Source organism: Melanerpes formicivorus, unplaced genomic scaffold (genome assembly GCF_026170545.1).
Source record: "Melanerpes formicivorus ecotype bairdi unplaced genomic scaffold, bMelFor1.0.p_v2 SCAF_14, whole genome shotgun sequence".
In the NCBI taxonomy this organism is placed as follows: domain Eukaryota; kingdom Metazoa; phylum Chordata; class Aves; order Piciformes; family Picidae; genus Melanerpes; species Melanerpes formicivorus.
Window position 1 is genome coordinate 13,521,325 of NW_027142366.1, and position 17,091 is coordinate 13,538,415.

Genomic DNA, 17,091 nt, shown 5'->3' on the forward strand with positions numbered 1-17,091 from the left:
ATTTCAGTAACATACACCAACATTCCCTCATTTCACTCCCTTCCCAGACATTATTTACATTTTCCTTTAAATTAAGATATTGTCACATCTACTCCAAATGTCTAACATAACTTATATTAAATACTTATTGCCTGTAGAAAGACATTTCATATTTCAAGTCATCCCACATTTGGGCTTTTTTTCCTTGTAAATATAAGTGCATGTTCCCACCCCCCCAAATAAAGTACATTTCAGACACAATTTTATTGAAATATATTCCACAGGAGGACAGTCTTTCATGTTCATTAAATGCTTTATGCAGTGTTTAAATCCCAGGTACGCTCATTCTAGAAAAATACATTTCCCCCTCTTTGCACTTAAAACAATCAAACTTACAAAACAACTCAAAATTAAGTTAAAAGTTTGCAACAAAAATATCAACATTCCTATTCACAAGTGGGAGATACCTAAAGTTATCCTCTCAAGTTTAAAATGCTTCTAGCAAGTCCCCTATGGCTGTAACAGTGCAGTGCTTTTGCTGGGCTAAACAAAGCTTCTAGAAATTCTAGCAGTCCATAAAAATCCACACACTTGAATCTACTCTCAGTCCTTTTCAAAATTACCTTCATGTTCATTGTAATTATTTATGCCACACTCAGTCCTTAAGCACAAACAGAAAAGCTCAGACCTTCTAATCTCCTCGTATATGCTTTAATTATCAGATCGCAATTACTGTCTTAAACTCACTTTAGTACAACTACCAATAACCAAAAGTAATGGGGAACAAGATGGCAAAAAATGCTTCCTCTATTTTAAGATTATAATCTTAGAAGACTTCTGAGAACACTATATACTAATCTGGATGTCACTGAACTTTTGTCATCGACAAATATTCTTGGTCATTAGCTGCTTCTTAAGCCCTTTTTAGGTACTTCTTAAAAATAAATGCACTGCACAACAATGACTCAAGGTTTTCCTTTTCATGTTAAGAGCCAATGAATTCAAACTAGTGGAACAATAAACCAAGTTATCACCACAGTGCACATTTATTAGACAACCAAAATTTAGCTTTACATTTGTGATACATCAACAAATGACCAAAAGAAAAGGCGTACTTTGTAACACCTTGCAAAAGAAAGCAAACCTGAGCAATGTGCAAATCTAAAAATGTTGTGAGATCAAAATAGGGAAAATTCTGTACAAATGCTATACAAAAATACATTTCCATATGAAAGAACCTTCTGTTTGAGAGACAGCCCAGAACTCTATTTCCTATGTCTTTCCTGCTGCTCAGGACTTTTTGAGTAGCAGCAAATCCTCCCTAGCACTTCCCTCCACCCATCTCGTAAAAACATCCCACCCTAGCAAGTCCTGCTTGGATCATCATCTGCTATTCAGAAGCCAATAGGAGACAGTAAGAATTATTGTATTTGTTTTCAATTCATGCTGTAAATGTTGAGAAAAGTGAGAGCAACAGAACAGGCAAGGACAGGAGAACCACCCCAAAGACTTCTAAATAATAGAAGAGCAGTGTGCTGATTAGTGATACCCTAGTGTAGGCCAATGATTATTAGTTACATACTAAACTCAAGAATGACAGTCACACTTAGCAAGAGAATTTTCAACATATTTAGATGCCTAACATTAGTTGGATGAGTAGGAGATTCATCAAGGAGACTCATTACCTTTGAGGCAAAACTCCTACGTCTCACTGATCACCCCCATCAGATGCCTCTTGGCAAATCTTTGATTTAACTACAGGACTGAAACACTTAAGTTTCCCAAAAGACAACTGCCTAAGCAATGTGCTTTTAGAAGCAACTCCCCATTTAACTTTAGCTAGTTAGTGAAGACAACATCAGAAAATTTAGCATGGTGGGTTTTTTTGGTAATACATACAGATTAGTAAAACTATTCACTAGGGTCATTCTGTAGATATTTACCTCTAATGTGTGCAGCAAAAAGTGGTTACACTAGAGCACTGACAGCACCATGTGATTAAAGTGTTTACTTTTACAAAGTGGCTTCATACTTATACCTACAGTTTAACCTGCTTGTCTGATAGCTTACCTGTGTCTACAGGCATATAGTTTAAAGCTTCATTTACTACTAGTAAAATGACATTAAATTGCAGGGATGCTACTAAGTATCCAGATAGTTTCCAGTGCCAGGTCACTTCCAGTAAATGTGGAAATTATAGTCACTCGTCTCCTGCTGCTTGATTAGAAATAAAACCAAAACAACAAACCAAAACCAAAATCAAACACAGTAATTTCAAATGTTAAGGACTGCTGATTTTGCTGTGAACAAACAATTTTAACCATCCACTTCAAAATTCTATACACAGGAATACTTCAAATCCACCAAGGAGCAGCATGTCCACTTGCATTCTGTCTCTATCAGGCAAAGGGCTCATATGACATTGACTTAAACTCTGAATACTGATCAAGGTTTGAGTCTTACATTCTGGATACAGAAGAGTTTCTAAATGTCACATATCTGTCCTTTAGCAACAGTAGTGCAAAAGAACAAATGAATTCCAGAAGATATTCCAATCTTTTCCTCATCAAGTGACTTCAAGGAAAATTTCAACGGTGTTGTAAAGTGAAGAACATTGAGAAGCTTCTTTAACAGGTGCTTTTATCTTTTTGCCTTTTTTTAACTCAGCTTAATTAGAGGAAGTCAGAATTTTAGTTTATCTTGAATTGGTGAATATCAAGGATCTCTGTTTTTACATTGTATATAATTCATGGCTTCACACACAAAATACAGCTTTTCAAATTAATATATGTGACCACATTTCTGCTGGATTTGGTTTAATTCACACAGCTTGTAAAATGAAGTGCAAGAAACTTAGCCTTTAATTTTTTGATGTCAAAGAATTTCTACAAAACCATTTTTGCACACAAGTGTTATACTGCAAGCATTACTTCCATGGTGAAGCAGACATTAGATTTTGGCACTGATGTTTCCGTGTTCCCTTTCCTTACCAAACTATCAAGTGTATGCTGCCATTACTCTCCATAAATCAAAAACTTGAGTCTTGTTCATTGTTGTACACCGGATGACAGAAAAGCAAAGGGGACCTGCAAGAGGCAGTGAAGGCAACACATAGTTGTGTTATACAAGCAGTATCTTGGGAAAACATAAAATGAGACACCTAGACCACAAAGTTATCAAAGCAACATTCAGTATGCCTTGGCATCTTTGGCTTCTCATGAGAACTACAGAACTGTTTTACGTTAACAGAATATGGCTGGTATTTGCATCTTGGTATTTGAATTTGGTTAAAAAGATTGATGTTACACTGACCTAAATCAACTTTTGTTCAGGAAAAAACCTACATTTGTGGCTGATGTGCTCACGCTTTCCTGGTTGAGTTTCCTTTTTACAGTGAAAGGGGGATAAGAAAACAGCCCTTGAGTTTTTCTGATAAGGGAGAGAGAGAGATATGATATTCTTCAAGGAACTGTAGATGAGTAACACCATACTTGTAGAGATAAAAGACTGCCAATAGCAGATTATCTCAGCATCTCCAGAGCTTTTACATTCTGAAGTCCCTTAATGCAGCACAAACCACAGCCAAATTGTATACACACATGCCTTAATATTGGAAGTAACAAGTAAAAAGTCAATTGCTTCTGTGGTATAACCATTCAGAGATTTAGGTTGGTCTGTACCAGTTGTGGCATTTATATAACAACGCAATATTGGCAGAGCTGGTACAGTAAGAGCTTTACATGTTTGCTGACAGCTCTTGACAGAACTGCTAAAAGATATTCCTGCTTACCACCCCCCGACCAGCAAGGCTCTCATCCAGCACTGGACTGGGCAGTAGACCTTATTTTCTACTTTCCTAATAATAGTATCTATCTCAGTCACTTGCTCTGAAGCTCTCAGTAGAAAACAGGGCATGAGATTTAAAAGCCACTCAAAGGGAACAAAAAGCACGAAGTCAGCTTTCTTTCCCTTTGTCCCATTTCTTGTGCAGCATAGCTCAAGCGTGAGATTGTGCATACCCATTAAAAGGCTCCCTGTGCAGGGTCCTAATCTTGCTACAACTGAATTTGAACACAGATAAATAAAGATCAAGGTTTTCCTGTCCAAAATTAATTCTATTTAAGGGAACTCAGCCTGCACAGTGTCAGTTCCTGTAATCTAGGTCAAGAGTTAAGAACTAACTAATGCTTTCAAATTAAGTAAGGCATCCTTTCTATAATAATCTTCAGAATGTTACTGGGGCTACAGTGTAACACTGAAACATACTAAAGAAAGCCTACATTGCAGTCAGTTCAGCTAATAAAAATTCATGTGGTCCTTGTTCCCAAATTGCTATTTATGTCTAGACTGGTTGAGGTACATATGCCTTAGCTGCAACAGTGTAATCTCACTTTAAGCATATGACCACAAAATAACAGCCAAACCAAACACAAATACAAAACCCCCAGGCTTCGACCAACACAGAGTATTCACAGCACTGCCAAGGGCACGTAGCTCTCCAAACTCATTTAGAGTTTGGGCCATTCTGGAATGGTCAGAATATTGGTTAATTCAATTTGAGACAAAGCAGAAGTCACAGGAAGCCAGACATCAACAAAACTGCATACAAGAAAAAAAGAAAAAGAAATTGCTGACGCTGAGTAGCAGACGTGTTGTATACAGGACTTCACAAGATCATTACATGAAGGAAAAGATGGAAAAAGTGAGCAAAATTCTACTTGTGGATTACTCAATCTCATATACAAATATAACATTCAAAAACACTTCAACTACTCCATCTGACAGCCAGAAAAAGGTGCAATGAGAGGCTGGGAAGTAGGTAAAAATTTTTCAGACTCATCTACTTGATATGAAATCAATGTTGGTACAGACGGGATGAAGACGTCGCACTGATGACCGAAATCACAATAACAAGTAAAGTAAACAGTAATCTTCAGTCTTTGGGAGCCAGAAAGCACTCAATGTGATCAGCAGATGAATAGCAACAATCTACTCATTTTACCATTAATTTAAATCACCATAAATGGAAATTGATGAGCAATCCTAATACCATTCCTGTTAAATTATGTATCAAATCAGCAAAGAACATTCCAAACTTTAATTAACACTTTTCCACTACCTTCTGTCAACTTGGTACTGGAATTTAGGAAGCAAAGTAAGAAAAGCATAAAGAATCACTTTTGTATAGCAATGTTGTTTAACTGTGATACTAGCCCAGATAGGAAAAAAAACCCTACACAATACCTTTCCTTTTGAGTTTCAGACTTGCAAAGGAATTACCAGTTAGATGTAGTGACCCTTCTTCCTACATGAAGACAAAACATTTAAAAAGCCTCTTCTGTCTGCTTCTAGAAGTTGTCCTTCAGTAGAAAGGGTATCAGCACTCCTCAGAGATGTAGCAGTTTGACTGTCAGAAGCGAACAAACAAGCAATAGCAATCTCTTAAAAATATTTCACATTCCTCTGTAGCTGGTTAAGCAAAGACTAAAGTAGCCTCAAAAATCCCTTATGCTAACTTGAATAGGCATTTATCATTAACTTACAGACTTTTACCTTTTAAAAAATAGTTCAATATATATCTTGCTTTGAATCAAACCTTGAAATAAATATTGCACATGGAAAACACAATAATGAAGTCTGGAGTCCTACAAAGACAACCCTAAAAGTGGCCAAGCCTGCTGGTATCATGCAGACCTCCAAAAGATGAATGAGATCAGAATAAAAACAAACAAACAAAACCCCCCAAACCAGAAACAAACCCAAGAAAAACACAACAGAAAAACACATCATGTCTCAAATGGAAACGTAATCTCTGTACTACAAAGTATTTCTTTTTCCTGTCAGTGGTATGCCTCCAGTTTCAGAGAAGTTAATGATACAATATCCAGGTATCCAAAATTTTCTTCAGTTTGCCATAACACTGTTAATACAATTCTCTTAGTTCCTGCAGCTGGAACTCTGTGTAATAGAAAGAAACTAGGTGCTCTGAATACTTCCATGTTCTTCTATAACAGAAATTGGTGGAAAACAACCAGTCTAGACTAAAAAGTTGCCCTTTTTTTGGTTTAATTCCAGTTTAAATATGGTGAGCATCTGATTTTACTCTAAAAGCTGCCCACACTTGCTTTCATTAGTGGGTCTCTTCTTGTGGACCAGTTGGTCTTCCAGGCTTCAAGAAGTATCTGCACTCCCAAAGGAAAAACAATGAAGAATTTGGTTGCAATTGCTTCACTGTTTAACACAGTCCACAGGTTGGCTTTACTCAGAATTTTCTTCTTCTACCTCTTTCACCTTGCAAACTTCACCTTCAGACTGCAAAGAGGACTGAGGAATGCAGGTGAATGTCCGAATACTGTGTGGATCGACTGGTGGCACCAGGGTGAGCGACTCTACACTTAGTGCATCCGTATTGTCATCTGTTATTAATGATATTGTAGGCTGCTGTGCAGGAATCAGGCTAGGAGACAGGTTTGTTGTTTCTATGTCACTGGTTTTTACAGTGTTCTTGTTAGACTTTGCAACAGCTGAAAGAGTTTCATCAGTCATCATCTGACCAGAAATGGTCATCTGAGGCTGCTCTGGAGCTGAAGTGTCATCTAGTGAAAGAAAACACCAAAACCCAATCAATATTCAACCTATTATGTATATTAAGCCTAATAGTATACTATTATTTATTAATATTTAAGAATAATTGTGTGGAAAATGAGTTCATTGAAGCATTATGGTTACACATTCACTTTTTAGTAATTAGAAATAACCCAAAATCTTATGGAGGCTTAACACAAGATGCCAGTAGGCATCTGTTCAAATTAGGAAGTAAAAGTTTTACACATTTACTATTAGAATATGCAGCAATGTCAGAAATATTCCTAGAGAGAGGAAACCAAAGGGAAGAGTAAGAAAGCCTCTCCAGTATTTAGTACAGACTAAAAGGAACAGCCACCCCATACCAGGAAGCTCTTCAGAAATAACACAAAAGGAATCCCTGTACAACTAGTTCTTCCAAGAGGTGGGTTGTTTCTTCCAAAAATGTGGAAGTAATTCTCTCACTTTGCTCTCCAGATTCACATTTAAGTGACACCCTTAACTACAGAAAGCACAGCCACGTGCTGACGGTAATTCAAAGGTGCTGCAAAATTGGTCTGGTTTTATCCAGGCTTGCCTTACTTTTTTTTGTTTTTTCCTTGTGCACTCCTAAGCATGGAGCATTCCACACAGATTAAACTGGGAATAAGCATACCACAGAAAACTGATATGCTACTACACCGGCTCACACAATAAAAAAAGCCCCATACATTAACAGCTATTTCCCTCTTCTCTCTTAAAATCCTACTGACCTATCAAGTGAACTGCTCATTTGGCTCAGATGGATATAGTGAAGGGAGAGGATGAGGCAATGCATCCTCTTAAGAGCAAGCATGCCCAAAAACTCAGGACTTTTGGTCTTTTCAGACTAGAGTAATAGATGTCATTACGGTAACAGGTATCCAGCTTCAAGACAGACAATTTTTAGAGCTCTTGTAAGAAACAGCATGTGTTCAAGTGTACAGAAAAGTCTACAAGGCAATGTAGTGAATATAGAAGCTAAGAATTAGGTTCTGTTTTTAACAGTTTCAATATGATCCCAACTAATCCTGCAAAAGAACAGAAAGCATGAACATAAGGCAAAAAAAGAAATTAAAATAACATAAAAGCTGAGAATGGAATGGATATCAGTAAGGTATCAGTGGGTTAACAGTAAGATTTTATGTATTTTTTTTTTTTTACCTTTCTGGTAAGATAACCCCAAACAATGGTGTGTATTGTCACTTCCGAAAACCACTCAATTTTACTTTTTTGCTGAATCGATGGCTAAAGCTTCTCGCTTCAATAAAAACAAAATTTACAGATTGTGAAAAAAAAAAAGTCTCCTTTTAAATAAAAGGGACATCAAAGCTTAGTTTTGAAAGACAAGGGACAGATTCAAGCAACTCTGCAGATTTTCTTTTAGCTGTCAAGAAGCTTTAGTGAGAATGTAGTGACTGATAACAGAGGGAGTGATGCAAGACTTGCATGGAAAATGAACTGCTAAAAACATTGAAATAAAGCCTAATTTCTCTCAGCTGCAAGGTAAATATTAACAGGTAAGTATGCATGAAACAGTGAGGCTCTTTGCAGTGATTTTACTTTCCAAATTTAGAATATCTGAAAAGAATATCAGATGTTGTTTGCCAAGATTGTTTTTTTTATCTTCATTATATTATGAATATTCACCAAAATTCAGGATTTGGAAACTTAAAGCCATTTTGGTAAATAAGTATTATGTATCCAGGCATTCTGCTCAGGAGTGTTATATACAGCACATTTCTATTGAACTTCTGCTGTTTCACTTCTGATCCTGCAGTTCATTTCCTAAATTATTCCTCCCCCTCTACCAACAAAGTATTCATGTATTTTCTTAATACCTCCATTTACTGAAATCATGACAGCCACACATATTCTCTTGTTATGCTATATTATCCCCAAGTCCCTTCACACAGCATCAAAATTAATGCTGAGGCAACTCCCTTCTTAATGCCCCAAAGAAAGTGTTTTACAAAAAGCAAAACACCACAACCCTCCATTTAAAAATAAATAATTAAAAAATCTGGAGTCACTAAGTTCAAATTTTCTATCCAAAAGTCTGAAAAATCATTCAGAAAAATGAAAAAGTATCAGAAAATGTAAACAGAACATCTTCGGTCCAGTTTTTAGCTGCAGCATCTGTAGAGTACAAAACTAGAGTTCTTCTATGCTTCCCTTCTGCTTTTATCACTATTGATGGAAGCAAGTTTCTCTCCCCCATTTTCAGTATTTCTTTAGTCACTGTCAGAGCTTCACTTCTGTTACTCTGTTAACATATTTAAGGGCAGCAGTGACAGATTTCTGTAACTCTGCATGGCATTTCTGCCAAAATGACTGGCTGGCTGTTTGCAAACTGCCACTAGTAACTGAAGGGGCATAATTTTTAACTAGGGGAGGGAGAAATTGCCTAGAAAAGGTCAACAGCTCTCACTGCTATTTTGCAATACATTATCCCTCCTGGACCAACACTTAGCTAAAAATCTTACTCTTCAGTAGCAGCTATAAACTACAGCTGTGAGAGTGGTACTTACATCTTTCTGACCAAGCTCTCAAATCCATAGGCAACTCGAGGTGCACACTTCACTTGAAACCACAACTATAAGCTTGCAATAGGTAAGTTTTTAAGCATGGTATTTCCCAAATCTTTTGGATACAAGGACAAAGAAAACTAAACCTAGACTACACTACAGATGAGGGAAATAGAAAATACAATACAAAGATGCAGCATCTTGGAATGAATATTTGCTAAAGAAGAGGCATTAAAATGAAAACTCAGGCCACTCTCACGATGTAGATCCTCTCACACAGCACCTCCTAGCTAACTGAATAGCTGGCTTCAGGACAGAAACTACTGATAAAATCTTTGAAGCTCAAAATTTCAAAGCCTTTTGAAGGTATATTCAATTCAGAGAGGGATCCAAGGATGCAAATACATATTTAATTCTTAAAGTCTCTGGAACTGGAATAAACAATTGGCAAAAAGATGCACCTCAAATGTATTGCTACAAGGATCCCTGGCTTTTAAAAACCCTTAACCTCCTAATATTTGGTTCAAATTTTAACTTTTGGATAGAAAAAGCAAGAATATTTCTATTTTTACCTGTATAAAAGCACCAGTCACAAAGATATTATCTACTCTGAAATATGAAGAAGTTACCATCTCATATGGGAAAACAGCACCTCTATTTACCTCCCCCCAACCCCCAGGTATTTAAGCAAGAGCCAGATCTGCAACAAAACTAGGGAGAGGGAATTCAGTTTCTTACAACAGTTGTGATGTTAACATTTACTTGTAATAAACAGTCCTCAAACCTCCACATTAAAGTGCCAAACAAGGTTTGAAAATGGTGTCATTTTGCAAGTTTCTGAGTGGTATTAGTTCTCCCTGGTTGCAGTGGCTTCAGCAACCTTAGATATTTTTCAGCATTTCTATAATGCTGAATACCAAGATTATCACTACAAAATCCAAACTGAGTAACTCTGTTAACTTATGTTAAGGATGATTATTAATGAAAGAAGACAGAAAAGAACACGAAAAGGAAATAATATTGTCTACGGAGAAGTGTCCTAAGCTGTACAGCAATATACTATGGACAGATAACAAAAATAGAAGTAAGACATTAAGTGAAAAGATGCAAATAAAATCTTTAAAGATGAAAGAGTGTTTATATAAACAGAGTAAAATACCTTCATACCACAATAGCAAACCAAAAAAAAAGGGGGAGGGGAAATTAGATGTCAGTTAAAACAGGTTATATAAATAAGAAGCTAGCCTAAAGTGTATTTCCATCTTTTTTTTGCATCTGCTTCCTCTCCTCAGCTTCCATGGCAATCAAAGGTCCATAAAGCCATCTGCCCGAGTTTGATCATAAAAATATTAAGCTCACAGTCCAAGGACAGCCTTATGCTGAATACTTGTCCATTTTACTTAAGTGATGAATAGATTTCTTGCTGCTAGCCAAGTATCTGTATTACTGTCCATTCAGGAGCCTGTGCTTACTAAATTCCACTACAGCCACGACTGCCCCTGTGCAGATGAAGACATAGCTGCTTTGAAGCTGGAGGCTTGATAGCAGAACTTTCATCTTTGAGAAGAGAGCCAAGAAACATGGGAGAAACTGCTGATAATTTTTCAGAAACAGCTAATTACTGCATCATATTTCTCCCAAAAATACCCAGTAAAGACAAATATGATGATTTCTTAAGCTTCCCCCCCAGCTGTCATTGCTGTCAGCACGGAAATCAAGTATGTTCTATTAACTGTTATGGGCTTCTGAAATCTGATGGAGGAACCTGCCTGAATTGATATTGCGTGAGTTTCTGTTGCAGCTGCTGCTCGAAGACCTAAACCCAGTGTCCACCGTGACTGTCAGCCTCCGACAGACTAAACACCCGCCGACGTCCTTTCCTGCCAGACCTTACTAGAGGAAAACACAGCGATAGATCATATGAAGGCTTTAACAATGAAACAAGCAAGGGAAACTGGAATGAAGACAAAGGATAAATGTTAGAGTAGCAACAAGAATAAGTGACAAGGACACATCCATAACTGCTGGTATCTTGAATAGAATTTTACACCACACCAAGAGTCTTGCAAGTCTGGGAAATACTTCTGAAGTTGAAGTATTCATTCCTTAGAAACAAGAGAGTTTAACTGAGTTTAATTTTTTGCTTACCTATCTGGGAATGTCCATAATACAGTTCAGGTTATGCCTGGCAATACCAACTGCACTTATACTAGGAGGGCCTGACAGGCATTTATTCACATTACAGTCTACTCACATGCTTTAGAAATCTTGGGACAAGCTATTTATCACAAATTCTGGTGGCACAGACTTGCTCTGATTTTCACTGGCCAAAAAATTCTAAGAGGTGCAGTACTGTGCAAACCATTCAACCCTACTCTTCTATGATACGAGACACAAATACTAGATTTGGTTTATAACAAAGCCAAACATTGTTTTAAAAGATAGCAGCAGTTCAGATGATGATGCTTGGTGCATAAAAAGTTTCTAGAAAAAAAACTTTCTAGAAACAAAAATACTTCCCTCATCTAGTTAAAAAATTACTAGCATCATAGAACAGAAAATATCAAGCCACATTAACACTCCTGATTGTGGAGAGAAGAAACAAGGATGGATTCACAGGGTCTCCATGCTTGATTAATCATCCTCTCCTTGGAATATATACATTTTGACAGACTGGAATCTAATACATTCTTTGCAACAAGGGAGAGCTCTACATACTTATTTTAACCCTTTTAACATCAATATCTGCCAGAAATATGAAACACAGCATAAGTGGCATAAAAGATCAACGTTTTCTGAAGTCTTCAATATTCATTGCTCCAGGGTAAACATTTTAAGTACTGAAGCCAATTGTATTTTAAAGCTTAAGACAACTTAAAAAGTGATAAAATACAGCATAGATGACATCAGACATAATTCTGGAAGACTGCTAACTTACAGTAAGAGAGCTTCTTTATCTTAGTCCTTGGCATATATAAAAATAAGCACTTCAAAGAAGTGCATGGTTCCAGCAAGCGTAGCCAAGAAAAGACAGTTGTCCAAGCTCAGAAGCTTGATGATTAAAATTGGCCTAGCAAAATAACATTTTTATTTTATGCACAGCATTCCTTCAAACACGTCAATAATGAAGAAATAATCATGTAAATACAAAAGAAAAAACCCAACTTGATAGCTGTGTTTGCAGCTCCTGGTACTGCTTTTTCTGTTTTGCTAGGCATTCTGCTTTCTTTTTCTAGGGATGACATGTTCAACTTTTTTAATTTTAAGCAACTATGGACCAAATACACTTCAAATATTAATAGCAATATATATCTGAAGTAATAATTGGTCTTTCAGACAGTCAAATATGTGGTGAGAATGCTTCATCTTAAAGGTCGGAGTAAGTATGGTCCACATCAAAATCATTAAGTCACATGCAGATTAGATGCATGCCCCTCAGTACCAGCTCTTACTTGTCCTAGTGCACCAAATTACCTGCTCATGCACATACAGTTACTGTCCTCCTCTTTGCTACTGCTAGGGTAGAGTTAGCAGAACAAAGTCCAAGAGCTGAGCTAAAAAGTAATCCCTGAAGCAGGTTAATGCAAGCTGCTTACTTGGAGCTGAAGTAGATGATTCTCACATTCATTTCCACTGGCTTTGCTGAACGTTACTGCTTTCATAGTGGTAGGGCACAGAACTGTATCCTCACAACTAGATTTTCTAAGCAATCCACCTCAGTGTGCCTAGATCCTATGCAAAAAAATCAAAACTCCACCCAAAACCTGCTTTCCTGCGTGACATGTGGCACTTTGAATATACTTTAGGATTAAGCTACAATGAAGGTCACACCAAGTGTGGACAACACATGCAACCCAACTTGTAAAGTGCAGATTGAAACTGGGTATTTCAAAATATCAAAGGCCATCTTACATGAGCCTTTGTACACTAAGGAGAAACATGCAGTCAAACCAATTCTTTCTTGTAATACAAATCCACACTGAGACTTCTGACAAATGATAATCATTTCTCTGTGTAAGCACCATGTATTATCTAGGTCCTCAAGAGACACAGTAAGAGCAATTTCCAACAGAGGAAATAAAATTAGGTCCTTCCAAAGCTTTTAATAGAACCTATTTAGAATAATATTCCACATTTTATTCTAGAATTACACACACTACAGAAATATTTTTACTATGTTAGTCTCTCAGTGATAGATGCTTTTTATCTGGAGTATTGGTGTTAAAATGCTTTATGTAACGTTTACAAGCTTCACAGGCAGCCTTTGCCCTTTCTAGGACTATTTCTTGCAGACATAGTCATTCTGGACATTCATGTGCACTGATCTCCTGACACACTAGAACACACTAAAACACACTAAATGCCTAACAAAGATTGAACAATTTCTTGTAGGACTGTGAAAAAGGTTAGATCTATGGCCTCTAAATGAAGGTAAAAGAAAGGCCTAAGAAGGAGGAACTGGAAAAACTATTCCAAGTAGTAGTAAACACTGGAAGTGACTGTCAAATGAGGGGGCTGTTTGAAAAGGTCTTGAGACTCAAGGTACCTCTACTGTTTTACAAGCCAAACAAGGCAGAGTAGGTCAGTTTCAGCATGGAAGCATTTCAGTATGCCTCTTGCAGGAATTCTTGTTTAGTCTCCAGCTTGAGGCTTTACCTAACACATAATTTGCAATCATAAACACTACTACAAGATTCTCTAAAAATACTAGACAACAGGAAAAAAAAAAAGAGGAATGAAAGCAACAAGAAGTCCCACTACAAACATGCCCACTAAATGTACCGTGCAACACAAACACCTGGTAGCTACATTTATGAAAGTCAGTCTGTCTATTTATACAGTAGCTTCATCTGCACTAATGAAAGGCCTCTTCAAATGTGGTGTTCAACCAGAACAGTTACTGCAGAAGCTTTACAGGACTAGCATCCTTAATAACTATTTTCAAATATTTCATATATGACCCATTATTACAAGCTAACATGAGCATCAGACAAACATACAAGAGCAAACATCACTCAATACAAAAAAAGATGCTGCATGTGAAGATCAACTTATCTGCTATGGTGAAAGGCTAAGCTTATGTAATGCAATAGTTCAGCTTAAAAAAAAAAATCAGAAACACAAGATCCCAGAGTTTTAAATTGTATGTGCTAGGAGACAAGTCAGACAACTAGGACATTAATTCATCAGTTACAAATTACTGCTAAAAGATGCCAAGTATTTATTAAACTTCTAGGAAGCTGAACAAACAAATGATCTCAAAACAAAGCCCCAGTGGTTTTCATCCAGTAACATAGTAATTTAATTTTGTAACTACTCTACCTCCCTTAGCACCTAGGTTGAAAATCGTGACTTAATACCTGATGGGCTCAGTGCAGCAGGAGTGGATGTTGAGCTTGCTGTCACTGAATCACAGCGCCCTGTACTTCCACTGCCACTGGAAGGTGATGGTGATGAGAGCGGTGATGGATTGTGCTGATTTATACACTGGGCTACAGCAAAGCCTGTAAAACAGGGCAATAAGGATTATAAGTTATTCATTAGCTCAAAAGTGTTAACCTACATGAACAAACCAAGAAAGAGTAAGAGTACATATTGCATCTAAGTGGTGGTAATTTTGTGCAGTGACCTAGAGGATGAAGCTTTTTCCACCTTCATCTTGGAAGTTTGAAAATCTGAATACATCTTACTGGAAACATACTACAAACACTGACCAATGAACAAGAAAGTAGAGAAGGGATTCAAAGTATTTTAAAACTTCAGAGCTTTCACACAGTCAAACATATAAATTTTTATTTTCATTTTTTGATATAACTCAATAAAACCATGAGTGACAGACCTGAACATGATAAAGGAAAATGGTTATGTCAAAAGTGAACAAAAAGCCTTTTGGATAGAAAGCCTGCACTACACTTTTACCGCAGAGATAACTTCAGAAAATTTGAATGAATCAAACCTAATCCTGGAATTGCATTTCATCCATCTTCTCACAAGTCAAATTTTTTCCAGCCTATAAATAGAAATACATGAAGTGTCTTTGGAAGAGTTAAAACACTTCACAGTATCACTGTTGCAAGAATGTAGTTTATATTTGACAAGAGAATCCAGAGCCCATGAAACAAAACCAAAATAACTGCTCAGTGTTTCAAAAGTATCTTACAGTGACAAAGGATTTTTCCTTCTTCATTCTTTAGTCATATTCTGTCTGACAAACATGTTTTTGTTTGTTTTTTTTAAAAACACCTTGTGTTTTTGAGTGATTGCTAAGGACTTTTCTTGAAGTTTACATTTTCATTTAATAACAAAATGAGTCTATCATTGCTGGTACAAAAGCAAGTAAGCATGCTCTGACTTTCAGTAGACTTTGGATCAAGAAAGGCAGAATGCTTAATTAACTCTTAAATCAGCCAGCCCTCTGCCAGGTTATCAGAAAAAAAAGTTCTTCAGTGACACTTTGTAGTACTTGTATCACACTTTTAGATGGGAGAACACTTCTAACTTCTATTAGGTTACAATTCATGATGTCTAGATGAACACCACTTGAAAGAATTAAATAACCACTGTCTATTTTAGTTTAAAATAATTAAGCACATAATTATTGCCTAAATGTTAACAAATCCATGTGTTTTATTTCAGAAGCCAAACTGATCGATCTTTTGCAATCATTTAGGTAAGTTAAACTGAGGTTACAGTGATGCCTGATAGTCTGCAAAACGTTAACCACAAACTAAGATACCTCATATGTGAAAGACTTCTGATACATGTAGTTTCCAATATACCAAATGTGCATTAGGTTTCTCATACATACTTCATATGTTGAAACACCAGTTAGGATGAGAAACAAGGAATAATCAATTGACTTGTGACCACAGAAGTCAGGCAAAGCCATCTGTTGAAGTGAATGAAGCTTCTTTTTGGAACCGTTACTGAGTTGTTGGTGGAGAAATGCATACATCAATATATTTGTTTCCTTTAAGGTTCTGGAAAAAGTTATACCCATTCAAGGCATTCTATATCCAGAAAAGGTTTGCACTTCAAGGAAGAAATCTTCCATCCACACCAAAACAGTAGACTTAGTATAAGTAGTAAACACGGTCTACTGTGACTATCAGAGGAGAAGCTAGCCTGATTCAGCAAGATTGCCTGCCTAAATGATCTGCACAACAGAGCTCATGGATTCATGCCCTTACACTGAGGCATTTGCTTGCATGTGATCTTAACATATTTTCTCTCTGAATATAGTGGTAGTCTCAATTTCCTGGAATTGCAACTAAGTATGTGGTTGTTTGAACAAACTACTATGTTGAACCACTTCCAATACCTGCCAACCCCACCCAACAAAAAGGGAATTAGTAGATGGAGTCACTTGTTATAAACACAAGTACACTCTTCTTAGAGAAGGCTGACACTGAACAGCAACACTGGCATTCTTCCAATCACACCTTTTCCATGGAAGACAAATGAGGAAATACATTCCTGCCACACAGCGTATACTTGTCTTCTCAAAAGCCTGACCGGCAATATAAATGCTTTTATTTGTTCCCCAGACTCCAGCACGCTGGGCTCTCATTTAGTCCTAAGGCAGTAGAACATCTGCTTTGTAAGTGGGGCATTAGAATTTTGAATGACTGAATCCCATTTAAAGAGAAACAGAGTTTTGTGAAATGACTGGCAGCTAGTGGTAACAAGATTTTATCTTTTTGTGTGACACAGCAAAATTAACTACTTTGCAAGAAGTATGAGATTCAACTTTAAAAATGACTCAATGATTCAAAAGGAGAAATATTCACTACCTAGGAAAAAAAAAAAGCTCTGTAGAGAAGTATTTGTGAAACAGAGAATAAACAGACAAGAGTGAAGAACTCATTGATTTAGGGTAATTCCTTTAATTCCAATTCCAAGCTAATGTTTTGGTAGTAGCCCTGTGGTCCTTTTCTATCTTGTTAGCTCTGAGTAAACAAAACAGTGCACAGCATCACAG

General features: G+C 36.8%; 1 protein-coding gene across 4 annotated transcripts in view; it reads right to left on the reverse strand.

Annotated features, from left to right (window-relative positions):
• Nucleotides 1–1,006: 1,006 nt before the first annotated feature.
• CLEC16A (C-type lectin domain containing 16A) overlaps nt 1,007–17,091 on the reverse strand; it is a 58,618-nt gene continuing 42,533 nt past the window's right edge. Inside the window, exons 22-24 of one of the 4 annotated variants that reach the window (XM_068147128.1) lie at nt 14,471–14,614; nt 10,880–10,999; nt 1,007–6,575 (exon numbers count right to left, since the gene is read on the reverse strand). In XM_068147128.1, coding sequence (XP_068003229.1) covers nt 6,238–6,575; nt 10,880–10,999; nt 14,471–14,614 — 602 coding nt within the window. In that variant the 3' untranslated portion in view covers nt 1,007–6,237. Of the gene's footprint in view, nt 6,576–7,746; nt 7,844–10,879; nt 11,004–14,470; nt 14,615–17,091 lie in introns of all 4 variants that reach the window. The other 3 variants (XM_068147130.1, XM_068147131.1, XM_068147129.1) reach the window with 3 other exon arrangements.